This window comes from Natator depressus, chromosome 10 (assembly GCF_965152275.1).
Source record: "Natator depressus isolate rNatDep1 chromosome 10, rNatDep2.hap1, whole genome shotgun sequence".
NCBI classification, from domain to species: Eukaryota; Metazoa; Chordata; order Testudines; family Cheloniidae; genus Natator; species Natator depressus.
The window spans coordinates 46069834-46083903 of record NC_134243.1 but is presented as its reverse complement, the minus strand read 5'-3'; the positions used below and the strand labels follow the sequence as shown (position 1 = coordinate 46083903).

General features: G+C 45.8%; 1 protein-coding gene across 1 annotated transcript in view; it reads left to right on the top strand.

The window, feature by feature from the left end:
* Positions 1 to 14070, top strand: part of EDC3 (enhancer of mRNA decapping 3) — a 59918-nt gene that overhangs the window by 7364 nt on the left and 38484 nt on the right. The window contains exon 3 of the mRNA XM_074964721.1: positions 1651 to 1970. Coding sequence (XP_074820822.1) covers positions 1651 to 1970 — 320 coding nt within the window. The remainder of the gene's footprint in view (positions 1 to 1650; positions 1971 to 14070) is intronic.

The following is a 14070-nucleotide window of genomic DNA, read 5'->3' as shown; positions in this document are numbered from 1 at the left end:
GAAAATGGTCACTGTGTATTACCTGTCATCCAGTTTATGGTTAGATCAGACATTTGGCAAGAATTTTTGCCAATGGCAAGTTTAATGTTTGTGTTTGCTAAAGCATGATTGAAGTGAAAGTGGAGCTGTTAATCATTTAAATTAGATCCTTGCCCTGAATAAATCCGTTTTATGGCTCCAACTGCATATTTATCTTCAGATCTGTCTTGTCTTCTGACACTTTCTTTTCCTCCATCTAGATAGCTCTTGATATTCGTCTGGCAAGATCTCTTTTCTCTTTGGCACAATAGTCTTGTTCTATAATTCTGAGGCCAATTGGTGCAGATTGGCCTTGGAGACACATACCAACAGCATCTGAAACTTCCTACACAGCAGTAGGCTTGTTAGTATTGCTGTTCTTGTACTAAATTAGCTGCCCTCCAGCTCTGCCCCCAACTCCCCTGTTACGTTATTGGAGAAGAGTAAAGATTAGTCACCAAATATTTTTTTCTATTATCAGTGCAAATTGGCAAAGTTAATACACAGATTTAAATGATTTCCACAAATACACAGATTTAACTATTTTATTACTAAACAAAGATTAAATAGCTACCTTAGGGAGTCTCTCTTCCTTAGGGCTTGTCTACATTATTCGCTGGATCAACGGGCAGCTATCGATCCAGCAGGTGTTGATTTATCGTGTCTAGTCTAGACTAGATGCAATAAATTGACCACCGAGCGCTCTCCTGTCGACCCTGGTAAGCGAGAGGCTCAGGCAGAGTCAACGGGAGAGCGTCAGGCATCAACTTACCGCAGTGAAGACGCCGCGGTAAGTAGATCTAAGTACGTCGACTTCAGCTACGTTATGCATGTAGCTGAAGTTGTGTAACTTAGATCGATCCCACCCCCAGTGTAGACCAGGCCTTAGAGAGTTGAAACACGGGGGGGAGCAGGAGGAATAGAGAAGGAAGAATTCATGTAATGCTGAGGTCCATGACACATTCAGTCTTGGTAACAACATTATTTTTGTATCCCAGTATAATAGATTCATTCTAAAGTTTGATTATTCTTCATAAATCTAAAGTCAAAGACTGTATCTTATAACCACTCTTTCCAGAGTGACTAGTTTACAGCTTGCACCCACTCCTTTATTACATGAAAGTGTGGATTATTTCCAGTACTGCACTGAAGTTTTCATGACCTTCAAAGGAGCTTTTAAGTGCCATCTCTCTGAGTTTCGCTATTTTAACGATTGCTCTCAATAGAAACAGACTATGGTAAAGGGAAGTCACCTGAAAAATAAGATTAGTCATAGCACCTATACTCTTCTAGAATCTGTTAACTCAAGCAGATTTCTACCCAACCATTTCCCCTCCACACTTCTGACTAGGTACAGAGCCAGTGGGATAAATTGCTATTTGGGGTTCAGTTCTTTCCAGGACCAGAAAAGTCAGATGTATTGTCTGAGGAACATAGCCTTTAAGTGTGTGTGTTCCTAATAGGCACTGTAATCCATGTTAGTGGGTTTTTTCCCCTTTGGATTCCACTGAATTAAGAGAAAAATGTCATTCTGATGCTGCTTTAGTCTCTAACATACTAGGGGCTTGATTTCTGTAGAACTGGGTGCCAATGTTGAATCCCACTTTGTTTTGTTCTCTTTCCTGTGTTTAGGGCAGGTGATATTACTGAGCTAAAGATTCTTCAGATCCCAGGTCCTGGGGACAGCAAACAGAGTGGAGACCTGCAGCATACCGAACTGGGCATCCCTGGCGTTGGGTGCCAAGTGGGTACCAATCAAAACGGCACTGGCAAATTGCTAAAGAAGCCTACCTCTTCCAGCAGTGCCCCCCAGGCTATCCCAAGGAGAACTGACATGAAAAATCAGGAAGTTGTCATCTCCCCACAACAGCAACAGTGCTCTAAGAGCTACATGGACCGACATTTGGAATCCTTGAATCAGTCCAAAGGTTTCCGTCGTAGACACAACTCCTGTGAGTATATTGCCCATTCAGCAGCTTTCCCTTCTCTTTAGCCTGATGTTCGTGGGCTCTGTCAGTCTAGTCCACTGCTGCATTGACTGCTGTTCCCAAATGGGTATTTAATATAGCAATTAAAATGGTGCTGGAAAGACTTTAAAAAATAGTTTGTTACTGGTATTCTTGTTTCCACACCATTAATTTCTCCACCCTGTTAAGATATTTGGGAAAATGCTACAAGCTGTCAAATATTTTTTTACCCCAAAAAGTTTGATTAAATGTAGATCTTAAAACTGCCAGCCGCTTGTCTTAAATCAAGTGTGATTTAGTGATGGCTTTTAGCTATATCAGGGGTCGGCAAACTTTCAGAAGTGGTGTGCCGAGTCTTCATTTATTCACTTTAATTTAAGGTTTTGCGTGCCAATAATACATTTTAACGTTTTTTAGAGGGTCTCTCTCTCTATAAGTCTCTATATTATATAACTAAACTATTGTTGTATGTAAAGTAAACAAGCTTTTCAAAATGTTTAAGAAGCTTCATTTAAAATTAAATTAAAATGCTGATCTTATGCTGCCAGCCCGCTGCCAGCCTGGGGTTCCGTTCACCTAGGCCGGCAGCAGGCTGAGCGGGGCCGGTGGCTGGGACCCCAGACTGGCAGCGAGTCCACGGGTTCCTGCCAGCCAGTGTTCCGGCTGCCGGCCCCTCTCAGCCCGCTGCTGGTCTGGGATCCCAGCCCTGCCCACTTAGAGTAGGTATCTACCTTCTCTCTGGTTCTAGCCCACTCTCTTCCCATCTCTCTTTCTTTCTCTCTCTCTCTCTCTCTGCACTGAGCTGAGGGAGGGAGTGCACTGAGCACAGGGCTGGGGGTGAAGGAGCAGGCTGGGGGTTGGGGTGCAGGGTCTGGCCAGGAGCTAAAATGAGGGAGGGGGTTCAGGGTTGGGGCAAGAAGTTTGGGTGTGGAGTGCTTACCTGGGCAGCTCCATTTGGTGTGAGGCGTGCAGGTGGGAACGTGGGAGGATGCAGGAGTTCCTGTTTGGTGCTCAGGGTGGGGGTGGGAATGTGGGGGGTGCAAGAGTCAGGGCATGGGGTGTGGGGAGTACTGGAGTCAGGGCTGGGGTCGTGCAGGGGTCAGGGCAGAGGGCTGGGTGTGTGTGAGCGGGGTGCAGGGCTCAGGGCAGGGGGCTGAGGTGTGGGAGGGATGTAAGGTGCAGGGATCAGGGCAGGGGGCTGAGGTGTGTGTGAGGGGGGTGCAGGGGTCAGGGCAGGGGGCTGGGCTTGTCGGGTGCTCCCAGCTCACTGCTCAGAGCGGCTCACAGCAGGGGGCTGGAGGGGTTATGCCCTGATTCCACTGCCCTTCCCCAAGGCCCCGTCCCCACCTCGTCTCCGGCTCCTCCCCGGAGCAGTGAGTGCACTGCAGCTCCTCTTCTCCCCCCTCCCGCATAAGGGCTATCAGCTGATCGGCAGCAGGGAGGGGAGGAGGATGGGTAGGAACGAAGCATGCTGGGGGAAGAGGCGGGGGAGGGTGGAGCTTGCCTGCCCAGCAGCAGGCAGGACCAAGCTTCTTCATCCTTCCCCTGGGGAGAGGGGGGAGCGGGCCAGGGCTGGCAGGATTTTTAATGGCACACTGCTGCCTGCCGGGGTCCTGGCCTGGGTTCGGCAGCGGGCTGAGCGGGGCTGGTGGCTGGAACCCAGCAGGCAGCAGTGTGCCATTAAAAATCGGCTCACGTGCCGTCTTTGGCACACGTGCCATAGGTTGCCCTGAGCTATATTAATAACAACATGAAAAACTGATGACAAAATCTCAATCCGTAGTTTCTCTGAGTGGACAACTGCTGTTACGGCATATCTAATTCACGATTCATTTTGGTCAATTTCACACTCAGAGGATTTTAAAAATTGTAAATGATTTCAGGTATTTAAATCTGAAATTTCACGGTGTTGTAATTGTAGAGATCCTGCCCCAAAAAGAAGTTGTTGGGGGTTGCCAGGTTATTGTGGGGTGAGTTGCAGTACTGCTACCCTTACGTCTGCGCTGTTGCTTGTGGGGTGCTTCCTTCAGAGCTGGGCACCTGGCCAACATCTGCCACTTTCTGGCTGCCCAGCTCTGAGGGCAGCACAGAAGTAAGGGTGGCAATACCGTGACCCCTCCTTGCGATTCCCCTGCAACTCTCTCAAATTGGGGGTCCTGACCCAAAAGGAACACAGGTCTCCCCCCATGAAATCTGTGGAGTATAGGGTAAAAGCACACAAAAGATCAGATTTCATGGGGGGAGACCAGATTTCATGGTCCATGATGCATTTTTCATGGCTGTGAATTTGGTAGGATCCTTACTGATGGGAGAGATCATGCACATCCCACTCAGGACTGGCTTTGCTCTGAGTATTCTGCATTGGGGCATAAAACGCTTTGACGCTGGCCCTTGGGTTGTTGGGTGGAAGGGACTGGATGACCTAATTTGTCACTTTCAGGGGGAAAAAAGTTAGAAATGGAAGTAAGGTTTTATTGCACTTTCTATGAGTGTCTGGGATACACTGGCAAAAAGCCAGGTGCCTAATGTATATTCTACACAAAATAGCTTCACATTATGATAGCCTCCAACAGCATAGACAAAAAAGTCTGTTTCCATCAAATCAATGCAGGTAACTGGGAACTCTCTTAAATAAATTCCAGGTCCCTTCCATCTCTAACTTCTTTTCAGTGGGCATATTTCTTAGCTACAGTTTAGAATTCCTAACTGTGTCGGATTAGAGCCCTGCAGTGGGACTGGGATCCAGTAGATCTCTGAGAACCCGCCCCCATAATGGGGGGGGGTAAAAATTCAACAAACAACGCGGGTGGGAGTGGGTGTTGCAGGATGCGACAGAAGCAGATTAAAACAATAGTCCTGCGCTAGGTTCTGTGTCAGACTTCTAAGTTCTCCATGTTTGGATCTCTCTTAATTGCTTTTGCTGTGCTGATGATTGTGTATAATGGCTATCTAATGTAGGTGACTGTGTCTATCTTGGATAGAGATTAGCAAGATCAGGCAGCACCTCTGATTTCAGATTGCTAGATGTAGCCTTTTTATGAGGTTATCTGTAACTAAGAAGTGCATTAACGCACTCATATCCAGGTACGACATTTCTGATTGCAGCATAGGGAAAAGTGTGTGTTTATATATGCATAACTGCTTAATTGTGGGTGAATAAATATTTTCTCCAAATCCTCAAAAAAAATCACCTCCAAGCTGAGGGAAAGCTTGGAAAATTTCAACCTGAAAAGAATTAGTTTTATTAAGAAACGAATAACAGAAATAAGTGAATTAGAATGGGTATCTTAAACCAGTGGTTCTTAACCAGGGTACGCAGAGGTCTTCCGGAGGTAATCAACTCATCTAGGTATTTGCCTGGTTTTACAACAGGCTTCGTAAAAAGCACTAGTAAGTCAGTACAAACTAAAATTTCGTACAAACAATGACTTGTTTATACTGCTCTATATACTGTACACTGAAATGTAAGTACACTATTTATATTCCAATTGATTTATTTTATAATTATATGGTAAAAATGAGGAAGCAATTTTTCAGTAATAGTGTGCTGTGACACTTTTGTATTTTGTAAGCAAGTAATTTTTAAGTGAGGTGAAATTTGGGTTATGCAAGACAAATCAGACTCTTGAAAGGGGTACAGTAGTCTGGAGAGGTTGAGAGCCACTGTCTTAAACTATAGTATGTGCTACCCTCACATACTGCTATAAAGCATTAGAGGGAACAATAGGATGCAAACATTCTTAGAATAAAAATCTGGGGCCTGCTACGTTTAGCAGAGTTCTTAAGCACATGCTTAACTTTAAGCATGTGCGTAGCCCTATTGATTTCTGCGGGGCTGCTTATATACTTAAAGGTTAAGCATGTGCTTTGTGAAATCTAGGTCTGAAAGGCTGCTTGTATGGCTATTAGTATTTACACAATGCAACCAACAAAGTTTAAGTCTGCGGGCATCCTTTGAGCTGGCTTTTATGATGTCATTGTTTGACCATAAAGGCTTACTAACACTTACAGGGGTTGTGGGCAGACATTTCTGTTTTCAAAGTGCAACTGCCCAGAGCAGCTTTCAGAATCTACATCGGCATAGATGAGAAGAGGCTAAGTATGACGTTTTATGAACTACATGCTACAGTGCAGGACAACTTCTTATGGAATGGTGGTAGCCTCCCTGGAGTTAAGGTTGAAACTAGCTTCTTGCTATAAATCTGACTTTAAATCTTTTCTCCAAAAGAGTGCAAAAACAAACCAGTGTCTCTAAAACTTTTAAATGCTGCATCTCGTCTCAAGCTTTTCTTGTAGTCTTAGTAGAATTCAGAAAAGTTAAAAATAATTTTCCTGTCATTCACTTGCAATCACCCAAAAGTAGTTAGAGATTTTTTATTTTCAAGATGGTTTGGGCTACATCAAATTCATTTTGATTTTTGTTCACATTGTTGACAAATGCCAATTTTGCGCGGTGGGAGTGTACCACAGGGGGAGCATTTCACTGAAATAGTTATTTTTAAGTGTATATAGAGCAATATTTTAAAAAGTAGACTGACCTCATCCTGGCTTCAGGTTCTGCTGCTGTTGTCACTGACCTTAGCCAGAGGTGAGAGGTAGGACAGGGATGAGAATTTAGGAGGTGGCATGGAGGTGTACCTGCAATGAGTATGGGGAGAAAAGGAGCAGCAAATGGCAAGTTGAAAGCAGGGAAGAGTTATGTAGGGGTACTAAGACACAAGTGTTGTGTGTGTAAGGATCTGGAAGATGTATGAGGGGGCTTGTGCAGGGGACTATGGCGGTGATGGAGAATTCTGGGGAAGATAAAGGGGTATGGAAATGAGTGCAAGGTGTTGGAGGGCATGGAAAGCAGGGTCCACGTATGTGCAGGGGACTGGGTTGAAGTTATTCTGACTGAGCTATAATTCCTCTAGGTTCCACTTTTTAAATATAGGTATTATATTTGCCCTTCTCCAGTACTCTGGATTTCACCCATCCTCCATGAGTTCTTGAAGATAGTAGCTAACGGTTCTGAGATTGCTTCAGTTGGTTCCTTAAGTACCCTAGGATGAATTTCATCAGGCCCTGCCAACTTGAATACATCTCACATATTCTTTAATCTGTTCTTTCCCTATTTTGGCTTGTGTGTTCCTTCCTCTTTTTTGATAATATTAATTGTGTATCTAGTCACCATTAACCTTTTTAGTGAAGACTGAAGCAAAATAGGCATTAAGCACCTCAGCCTTCTTAAGTAGAGGATCTTTGCTTTCCTTTGTCTTTCCGTTGCTACTAGTGTATTTAAAGAACCTCTTCTTATTGTCTTGTATGTCCCTTGCTAGGTGTAACTCATTTTGTTCCTTAGCCTTTCTGATTTTGTCCCTACATGCTTGTGCTATTCTTTTGTACTCCTCCTTAGCAATTTGTCTGTTTCCTTTTGATTTTAAGGTAAGTAGAGCACTCCTAATGGAGCCATATTGGCTTCTTACTATTCTTCCTATCTTTCCTTCACTTTGGGATAGTTTGCAGTTGTGCTTTTAATATTGTCTCATAGTGAAACTGCCAGCTCTCCTGAACACCTTTATCCCTTAGATTTTCTTCCTGTAGGACGTTACTGTGATGGGTTGGACCCCTGGGATGTCACCTGGTGTGCTGGGCTAGGCACACTGAGGCAGACTATTCTGCCAGCCTGGGCCCCCTTTCATCTGGTGTTGCTCGGCTAGGCTTTCCAGCCAAGCACACAGTCAGCACAGAGAGACAGAGATCTGCTCTGAGAAGGCTCAGCCTAAGGGGCTTGCCACAGCACCCAGATGTCTACTCCACCTTGGAGTACAAACCCAAAATTATATGAAATGCGTCTTTTCCCTTGATGTGGAGGAGGGTATGCACAACTTCTTCCCCCCCCCCCCCATTAGAAATCACATAAACTGGGTTATATTGTAAACCAGAAATAAATATATTAACTATAACAGGTGTATTTTAAGTAGTTAAGGAGGTAGCAGACAGAACAAGGCAGATTAGTAAGAAAATAAAACAGAGCACGCAAACTAAGCTTAATACGTACACTAAAGAAACTGGATAAATGTAACTTCTCACCCTAAATGTGGTTCTAATAATCTTCTTCACAGGCCAGATGTGCTTCCAGCATGGGTCCAGTTCTTTCCCCCAGTTCAGTCTTAGTTGTTTCCAGCAGTCGTCTGGGGTGGGGTAGCAGGGGAGAACTGATGACCTGGATTACCTCGCTCCCCACCCTTAAATAGGATTTGCATAGGGCGGGAGTCCTTTTTTCCCTAATTTGACCTCCTCCTCTCCCCTCCCCCCCCTCCCCCTTCGTGGAAAAGTACAGAATTCAAGATAAGTTCCAGTATCAGGTGACATGGTCACATGCTTCTGTAGCCCCTCCCCGTCCCCCCCAGCCATTCTTCACAGGTTAACCAACACATGCACAGGAAGACTAAGCTCTTTTACACTCCATTGTCTCTTGCTGATGGGCTGTCAGCAGTATCAGGCTTGTTCATTGTTGTCCCTGAAGTGTTAGCAGGGGGGCTTCACCCAAAATAACATAGTTGAAATATAGATACATAGTCAATATTACTAGCTTCAAATACAGAAATGATACATGCATACAAATTGGATTATCTCATTCAGTAAATCATAACCTTTCCAATGACATCTCACATGAGCCATCTTGCATAAATTATATCTGTTATGTCATATTCATATCATAAGCATATTTTCATAAAGAATATGGAGTATGATGTCACACTTACCAGTTCTGAGTTTTAGTCTGCTTTTTTGAAGTCCATTGTCCTTATTCTGTTGTTTTTACTCCTTCCTTTCCTTAGAATAATGAAATCATCATTTCATGATCACTTTAACCCAAATTGCCTTCCACCTTCAGATTCACAACCAATTCCACCCTGTTGATCAGAATCAAGTCTCAAAAGGCTGTCCCCATGGTTACTTGCTCCACTTTCTGAAACAAAAAGTTGTCCCCAATAATTTCCAATAAATTCTTGAAATGTACGTGTAAAGTCCCAAATTACAAACAGGTCTTGTGTTTTGGGTATTTGTTGTTTGTTCTAGAAATGCCTCATCTGCCTCTTCTTCCTGACATCACTCTGTCTCTCACCCCCTTTTTTTTCTTTTCTTTTCTTGACCCAGAGACTTCCAACTGGTCTGTCTCTTGCCTTCTTTTGGACTTCAGCACGAGTGTATATTTTCTTGGTGTATAATGCAACACCATCTTTCTTTTTTCCCTGCCTGTCCTTCCTGAACAAGCTCTACCCCCTATAGCAATATTCCAGTCATGAGATTTATCCCACCAAGTCTCTGATGTCAGTTAAGTCATAATTTAGCTTGTGTACTAATACTTTCAGTCAGGGTTGGCAATTTCCCAGGAAAAAACTAGTTTAGTTCAGAGTGCTGGTAATTGTGGTTTAATCCAGGAAAGTGGAAAGAATAAAATTATTATTAAAATAAACTAATGAAAAATAGGGTCAAATATTGAGCAATTTGATATTAGTTTTGCAGTAATATGGTCCTTTTTATTTTATTTTATTCCTTTAATTAAAATTAAAAGTAGAAGCTGTATGCTGTTGCCTTGGCTACCTCAAACAGAAACTGAAACTTCGGAACTGGGGAATTCCCCTTCTTTGTTCAGCAATGAAAATGAAGTTTGTTTAGCAAACAATGAAGGGGAATTCCCAGATTCAGAAGTTTGTTTCTGTTTGAGGTAAACTGCCAAATAAACTGTCCAGTCCAATACTTGATGTGATTGGCTGGAGTGGCAACTGAACTCAGTGTGTCAAGTCAAAATATTTCAGTATGAACAAATGTGAAAAACCACTTGATCCAATTCATGGCTATTTTGAGAAAGTTCATGAAGATGGCAAAGAGAGTCTTAGATGCAGAAGTTGCAAAGAAAAAGTAAGTGGGAAGGCAGACTGTATGAGGAAACATTTTGCAAAATGCTGTGAAAAGAGCAAAGAGACACCGGAACCACTGACTTTGGCTAGATGTATGTGAGCATTAGAATCAGACTGAAGATGAAGGTACTTGCCATTGCCAAGAACGTCAAAAGAAAGCCGCACGCAGGTCAGCCAAAGAAAACGAGGAGGAAATGTCACAGTTTTTCATCCACAAATGGATGTGTGTGTAACAAAAGCAACTCCAGAGTTGAAACAAAGTGTAGACTTAAAAATTGCAGCATTTTTTTTTATGGATGTAAAATTCCCTTTTCTGTTATCGAGCATCCAGTTTTTCAAGCAATGATCATCTTCCTAAGGCCAGACTAGAAAGCACCCGTCGAAAGCAGGCAGCAGGTGAACAGTTAGATTCAGTTACTAATGGTTTAAAGGTGGAAGCACTCAACAGATTACATGGAAAAGCAGTTACATTACTTCAGTCATCTAGTATTAATATGCACAATGATCCAGTGATAGCTAGCTGTGGTTTCTGTATCAGTGATTGATACTGGAAGCAGTAAGAAAACTGGGAAGTACCATGCTACACTGGAAACAGAAGCCAAAGCATTAGCAAATGAATTGTCATTGTGTTAAGAGCCACCTGACCGACAATGAGAAAAAGATGTGAAGTATGAGAAGTGATTTGGAACAAGATGGCAACACTTAGATTATGTATGTATGGATGAGCATCGCATTTGTCGAGGTAGATTTAGCCAGACCTTTCATGAAGTGCTTTGATGAAACATGCTATAAATTTGCAACGTATTTTCGTAATACTGGTTAAAAGAATGCCAAGTTCTGTTAAGACTCAAATCATGGTGACAGACAATGGAAAAGTCAAATAACATGTCTGGAAACATAGAATTGTAGGACTGGAAGGGACTTCGAGAGGTCATCTATTCCAGTCCCTCGCACTCATGGCAGGACTAAGTATTATCTAGACCAGGGATGGGCAAACTTTTTGGCCCAAGGGCCACATCAGGGTTGCAAAACTGTATGGAGGGCCAGGTAGGGAAGGCTGTGTCTCCCCAAACAGCCTGGCCCATGCTCTCTATCTGCCCCCTCCCACTTCCTGCCCCCTCAGAACCCCCGACCCATCAAACTCCCCCTGCTCCTTGTCCCCTGACCGCCTCCCCCGGGACCCCACCCCCTATCCAACCCCCCCGCTCCCTGTCCACCCTGACCCCATACAGGCCCCCCGGGACTCCCAGGCCTATCCAACCCCCCATCCCCTGACTGAACCCCCCCCCCCAAATCTCTGCCCCATCCAACCCCCGCCCCCTTACCATGCCGCGCAGAGTGGCAGGAGCTCGCAGCTGTCCGGCTGGAGCCAGCCACGCCACCCAGAGCACTGGTGACGCAGTGAGCTGAGGCTGCAGGGGGACAGCTGCGGGGGGACAGCAGAGGTGGCGTTGGGGGCTAGCCTCCCTGGCCAGGAGCTCAAGGGCCGGGCAGTACTGTCCCATGGGCTGGATGTGGGCCGTAGTTTGCCCACCTCGGATCTAGACCATCCCTGACGGGGACGACTGTTCGCTCATATTTAGCTTGTGATCCACTATCACCCCCAGATCCCCTTCCTCAGGACTCCTTCCTAGGCAGTCATATCCCATTTTGTGTATGTGCAACTGATTGTTCCTTCCTAAGGGGAGTATTTTGCATTTGTCCTTATTGAATTTCATTCTGTTTACTTCAGACCATTTCTCCAGTTTGTCCAGACCATTTTGAATTTTTATCCTATCCTCCAAAGTGCTTGCAATCCTTCCCAGCTTGGTATCGTCTGTAAACTTTAAGTGTACTCTCTATGCCATTATCTAAATCATTGATGAAGATATTGAACAGAACTGGACCCAGAACTGATCCCTGTCGTTCCCCACTTGATATGCCCTTCCAGCTTGACTGTGAATCACTGATAACTATTCTCTGGGAACAGTTTTCCAACCAGTTATGCACCCACCTGATAGTATCTCCATCTAGGTTGTATTTCCTTAGTTTATGAGAAGGTCGCGCGAGACAGTATCAAAAGTCTTAGGCCCTGCCTACAGTGGCAAGTTTCTGCACAGTAAAGCCAGTTTCTGCACAGTAACTCCCAAGGTGTACACACTGCCAAGTTGCAGCGCTTTAAAAAAACCACCCCAACGAGAGGCGTAGAGCTTTCTGCTCCAGGGCTACAGTGCTGCGGTGCCAGTGCAGACACTGTGGTGATTCCAGCGCTGCGATTGGCCTCCGGGAGGTGTCCCACAATGCCTGTTCTCGCCTCTCTGGTCATCGGTTTGAACTCTACAGCCCTGCCCTCAGGTGACCAACCATCATCCACATCCTGTAAATTCCTTTGGAAATTTGAAACTCCCCTTCCTGTTTGCTCGGTGACGTGTGCAGTGGTCTCAACGAATCTTTCCAGGTGGCCAGGCCTGCTCCACACACCAGGTGATCCCCCGTTAAGAGCAATGTCGAGCTGCTTGACTTCATCAGCGTTTGAGTAGAGGAGCTGTAGGAATTATGATACCTACAGACAGATTTCACGACGCATGACCAAAAGGGGCCATGACCGGGATACACTGCAGCGCAGGGTCAAAGTGAAGGAGCTGTGGAACTCCTACCACAAGGCGCAGGAGGCAAACCGCTGCTCCGGTGCTGCCCCCACGAGCTGCCGGTTCTACAAAGAGCTGGACACGATACTCAGTGGTGACTCCACCTCCGCTGCGAAGACCGCTGTGGATACTTCGGTGGCTTGCATGCCACTCGAGAGTGGACTGAGCCAGGAGGAGGAAATCCTGGACAAGGATGTGGAGGGGGAGGGGAACCCAGAGGCAGAGGATGACTCAGAGGCCAGAGATACATGCAGCCAGGAGCTCTTTTCTGCCCCAGAGGAGGCTGGTCAGTCACGGCTGTCAGAGTTTGGCGAAGCGCAGAAAGGAGGGGAGGCCCCTGGTAAGTGGATCTGATGTTGGGAATCGCTGAAGTGAGTTGTTGGGAGCCGGAGGGCTGCAGAAAGCAGGCTTGTCCCCCGCCGCGTGCCTAGTCTGAGCAGCGGAACAGGCTGTTGATTGACTCCCTCACTTCATGGGAATCTCCCTCAGAGATCTCCAGGAGACTCTCATGGAGATACTGGGCAATCTGCTGTCGCATGTTCTTCAGCAGAGCTGCTTTGTTTCTTGCCCCATTAATGGTAACTTTCCCGCGCCACTGTGCTATCACGCGTGGGGGCAGGGGGGGGGGGCATTGCTGCACAAAGGCGAGCAGCATAGGGGCCAGGGCAGAAGCCACAGGTTTGGAGAAGACCCTCCCTTGATACCCTGCTCACCCTCAGCACTGAGATATCTTCCATAAGGATCATATCCTGTGGAAAGTGTGGGAACAGGAATGATTATCAGGTCCCACCTACGGTGCTGGCTCTCCCCAAGAGCCATGTGCCCAGTGTACAGCAGGGTCAGGGAAGAGTGATTTACCCTGCCCCTGCAGCTGCTCACCATTTTGGGGGTCTTGTGGCTCGTGTGCTTGCATAGGGTCAGCCAGTTCGTAACAGGTATATGAGTACTGGCTGTGTTTTAAATCACTGAATCAGTGTTCTGTGTTGCAAACAATACTGCTTTTTAAAATGTTGCGTTTAAACTTCACAGAGATGATCTTGGGAGCCCAGCCTCCCCGTTTTTTATTGGTGGCCGAACAGTTGCGCAGAATTAGAAAGCTGCCATAAAGAACTAGGGAGGACTTTCTGCGTGAGGTTATGATGCACTCAGCCACTGAGAAACAGGAATTGAAGGCGTGGCGGGACAGCGAGAAGAGGGACCGAAAGGAGTACGCAGCATGCCAGAATGAAGCCACGAAGTGGCACTTAAAGATTATGGAGCGCCAAGCAGACACGCTCCAGGCGATACTAGCTCTTCAAACCGAGCAGGTCTGTGCCCACCCTCCCTTGCAGCCACTGTTGCAAAACTGTTTCCCATGTGCCCCCCAGACGCATCCAACACACTCTTATCGACCTCCTGGCTCCAGTCTATACCAGAGACATTCCACTCCTCCCCCCTCACAGTCCAGCACTGTAGACTCCCACTACTGACTGCACTCAACACCCATCCCTCTGCAGTTTGGCCCTCCTGAAGTACAGTACCCACTGCATTGTACTCCAAAGGAGAAGGTTGGAT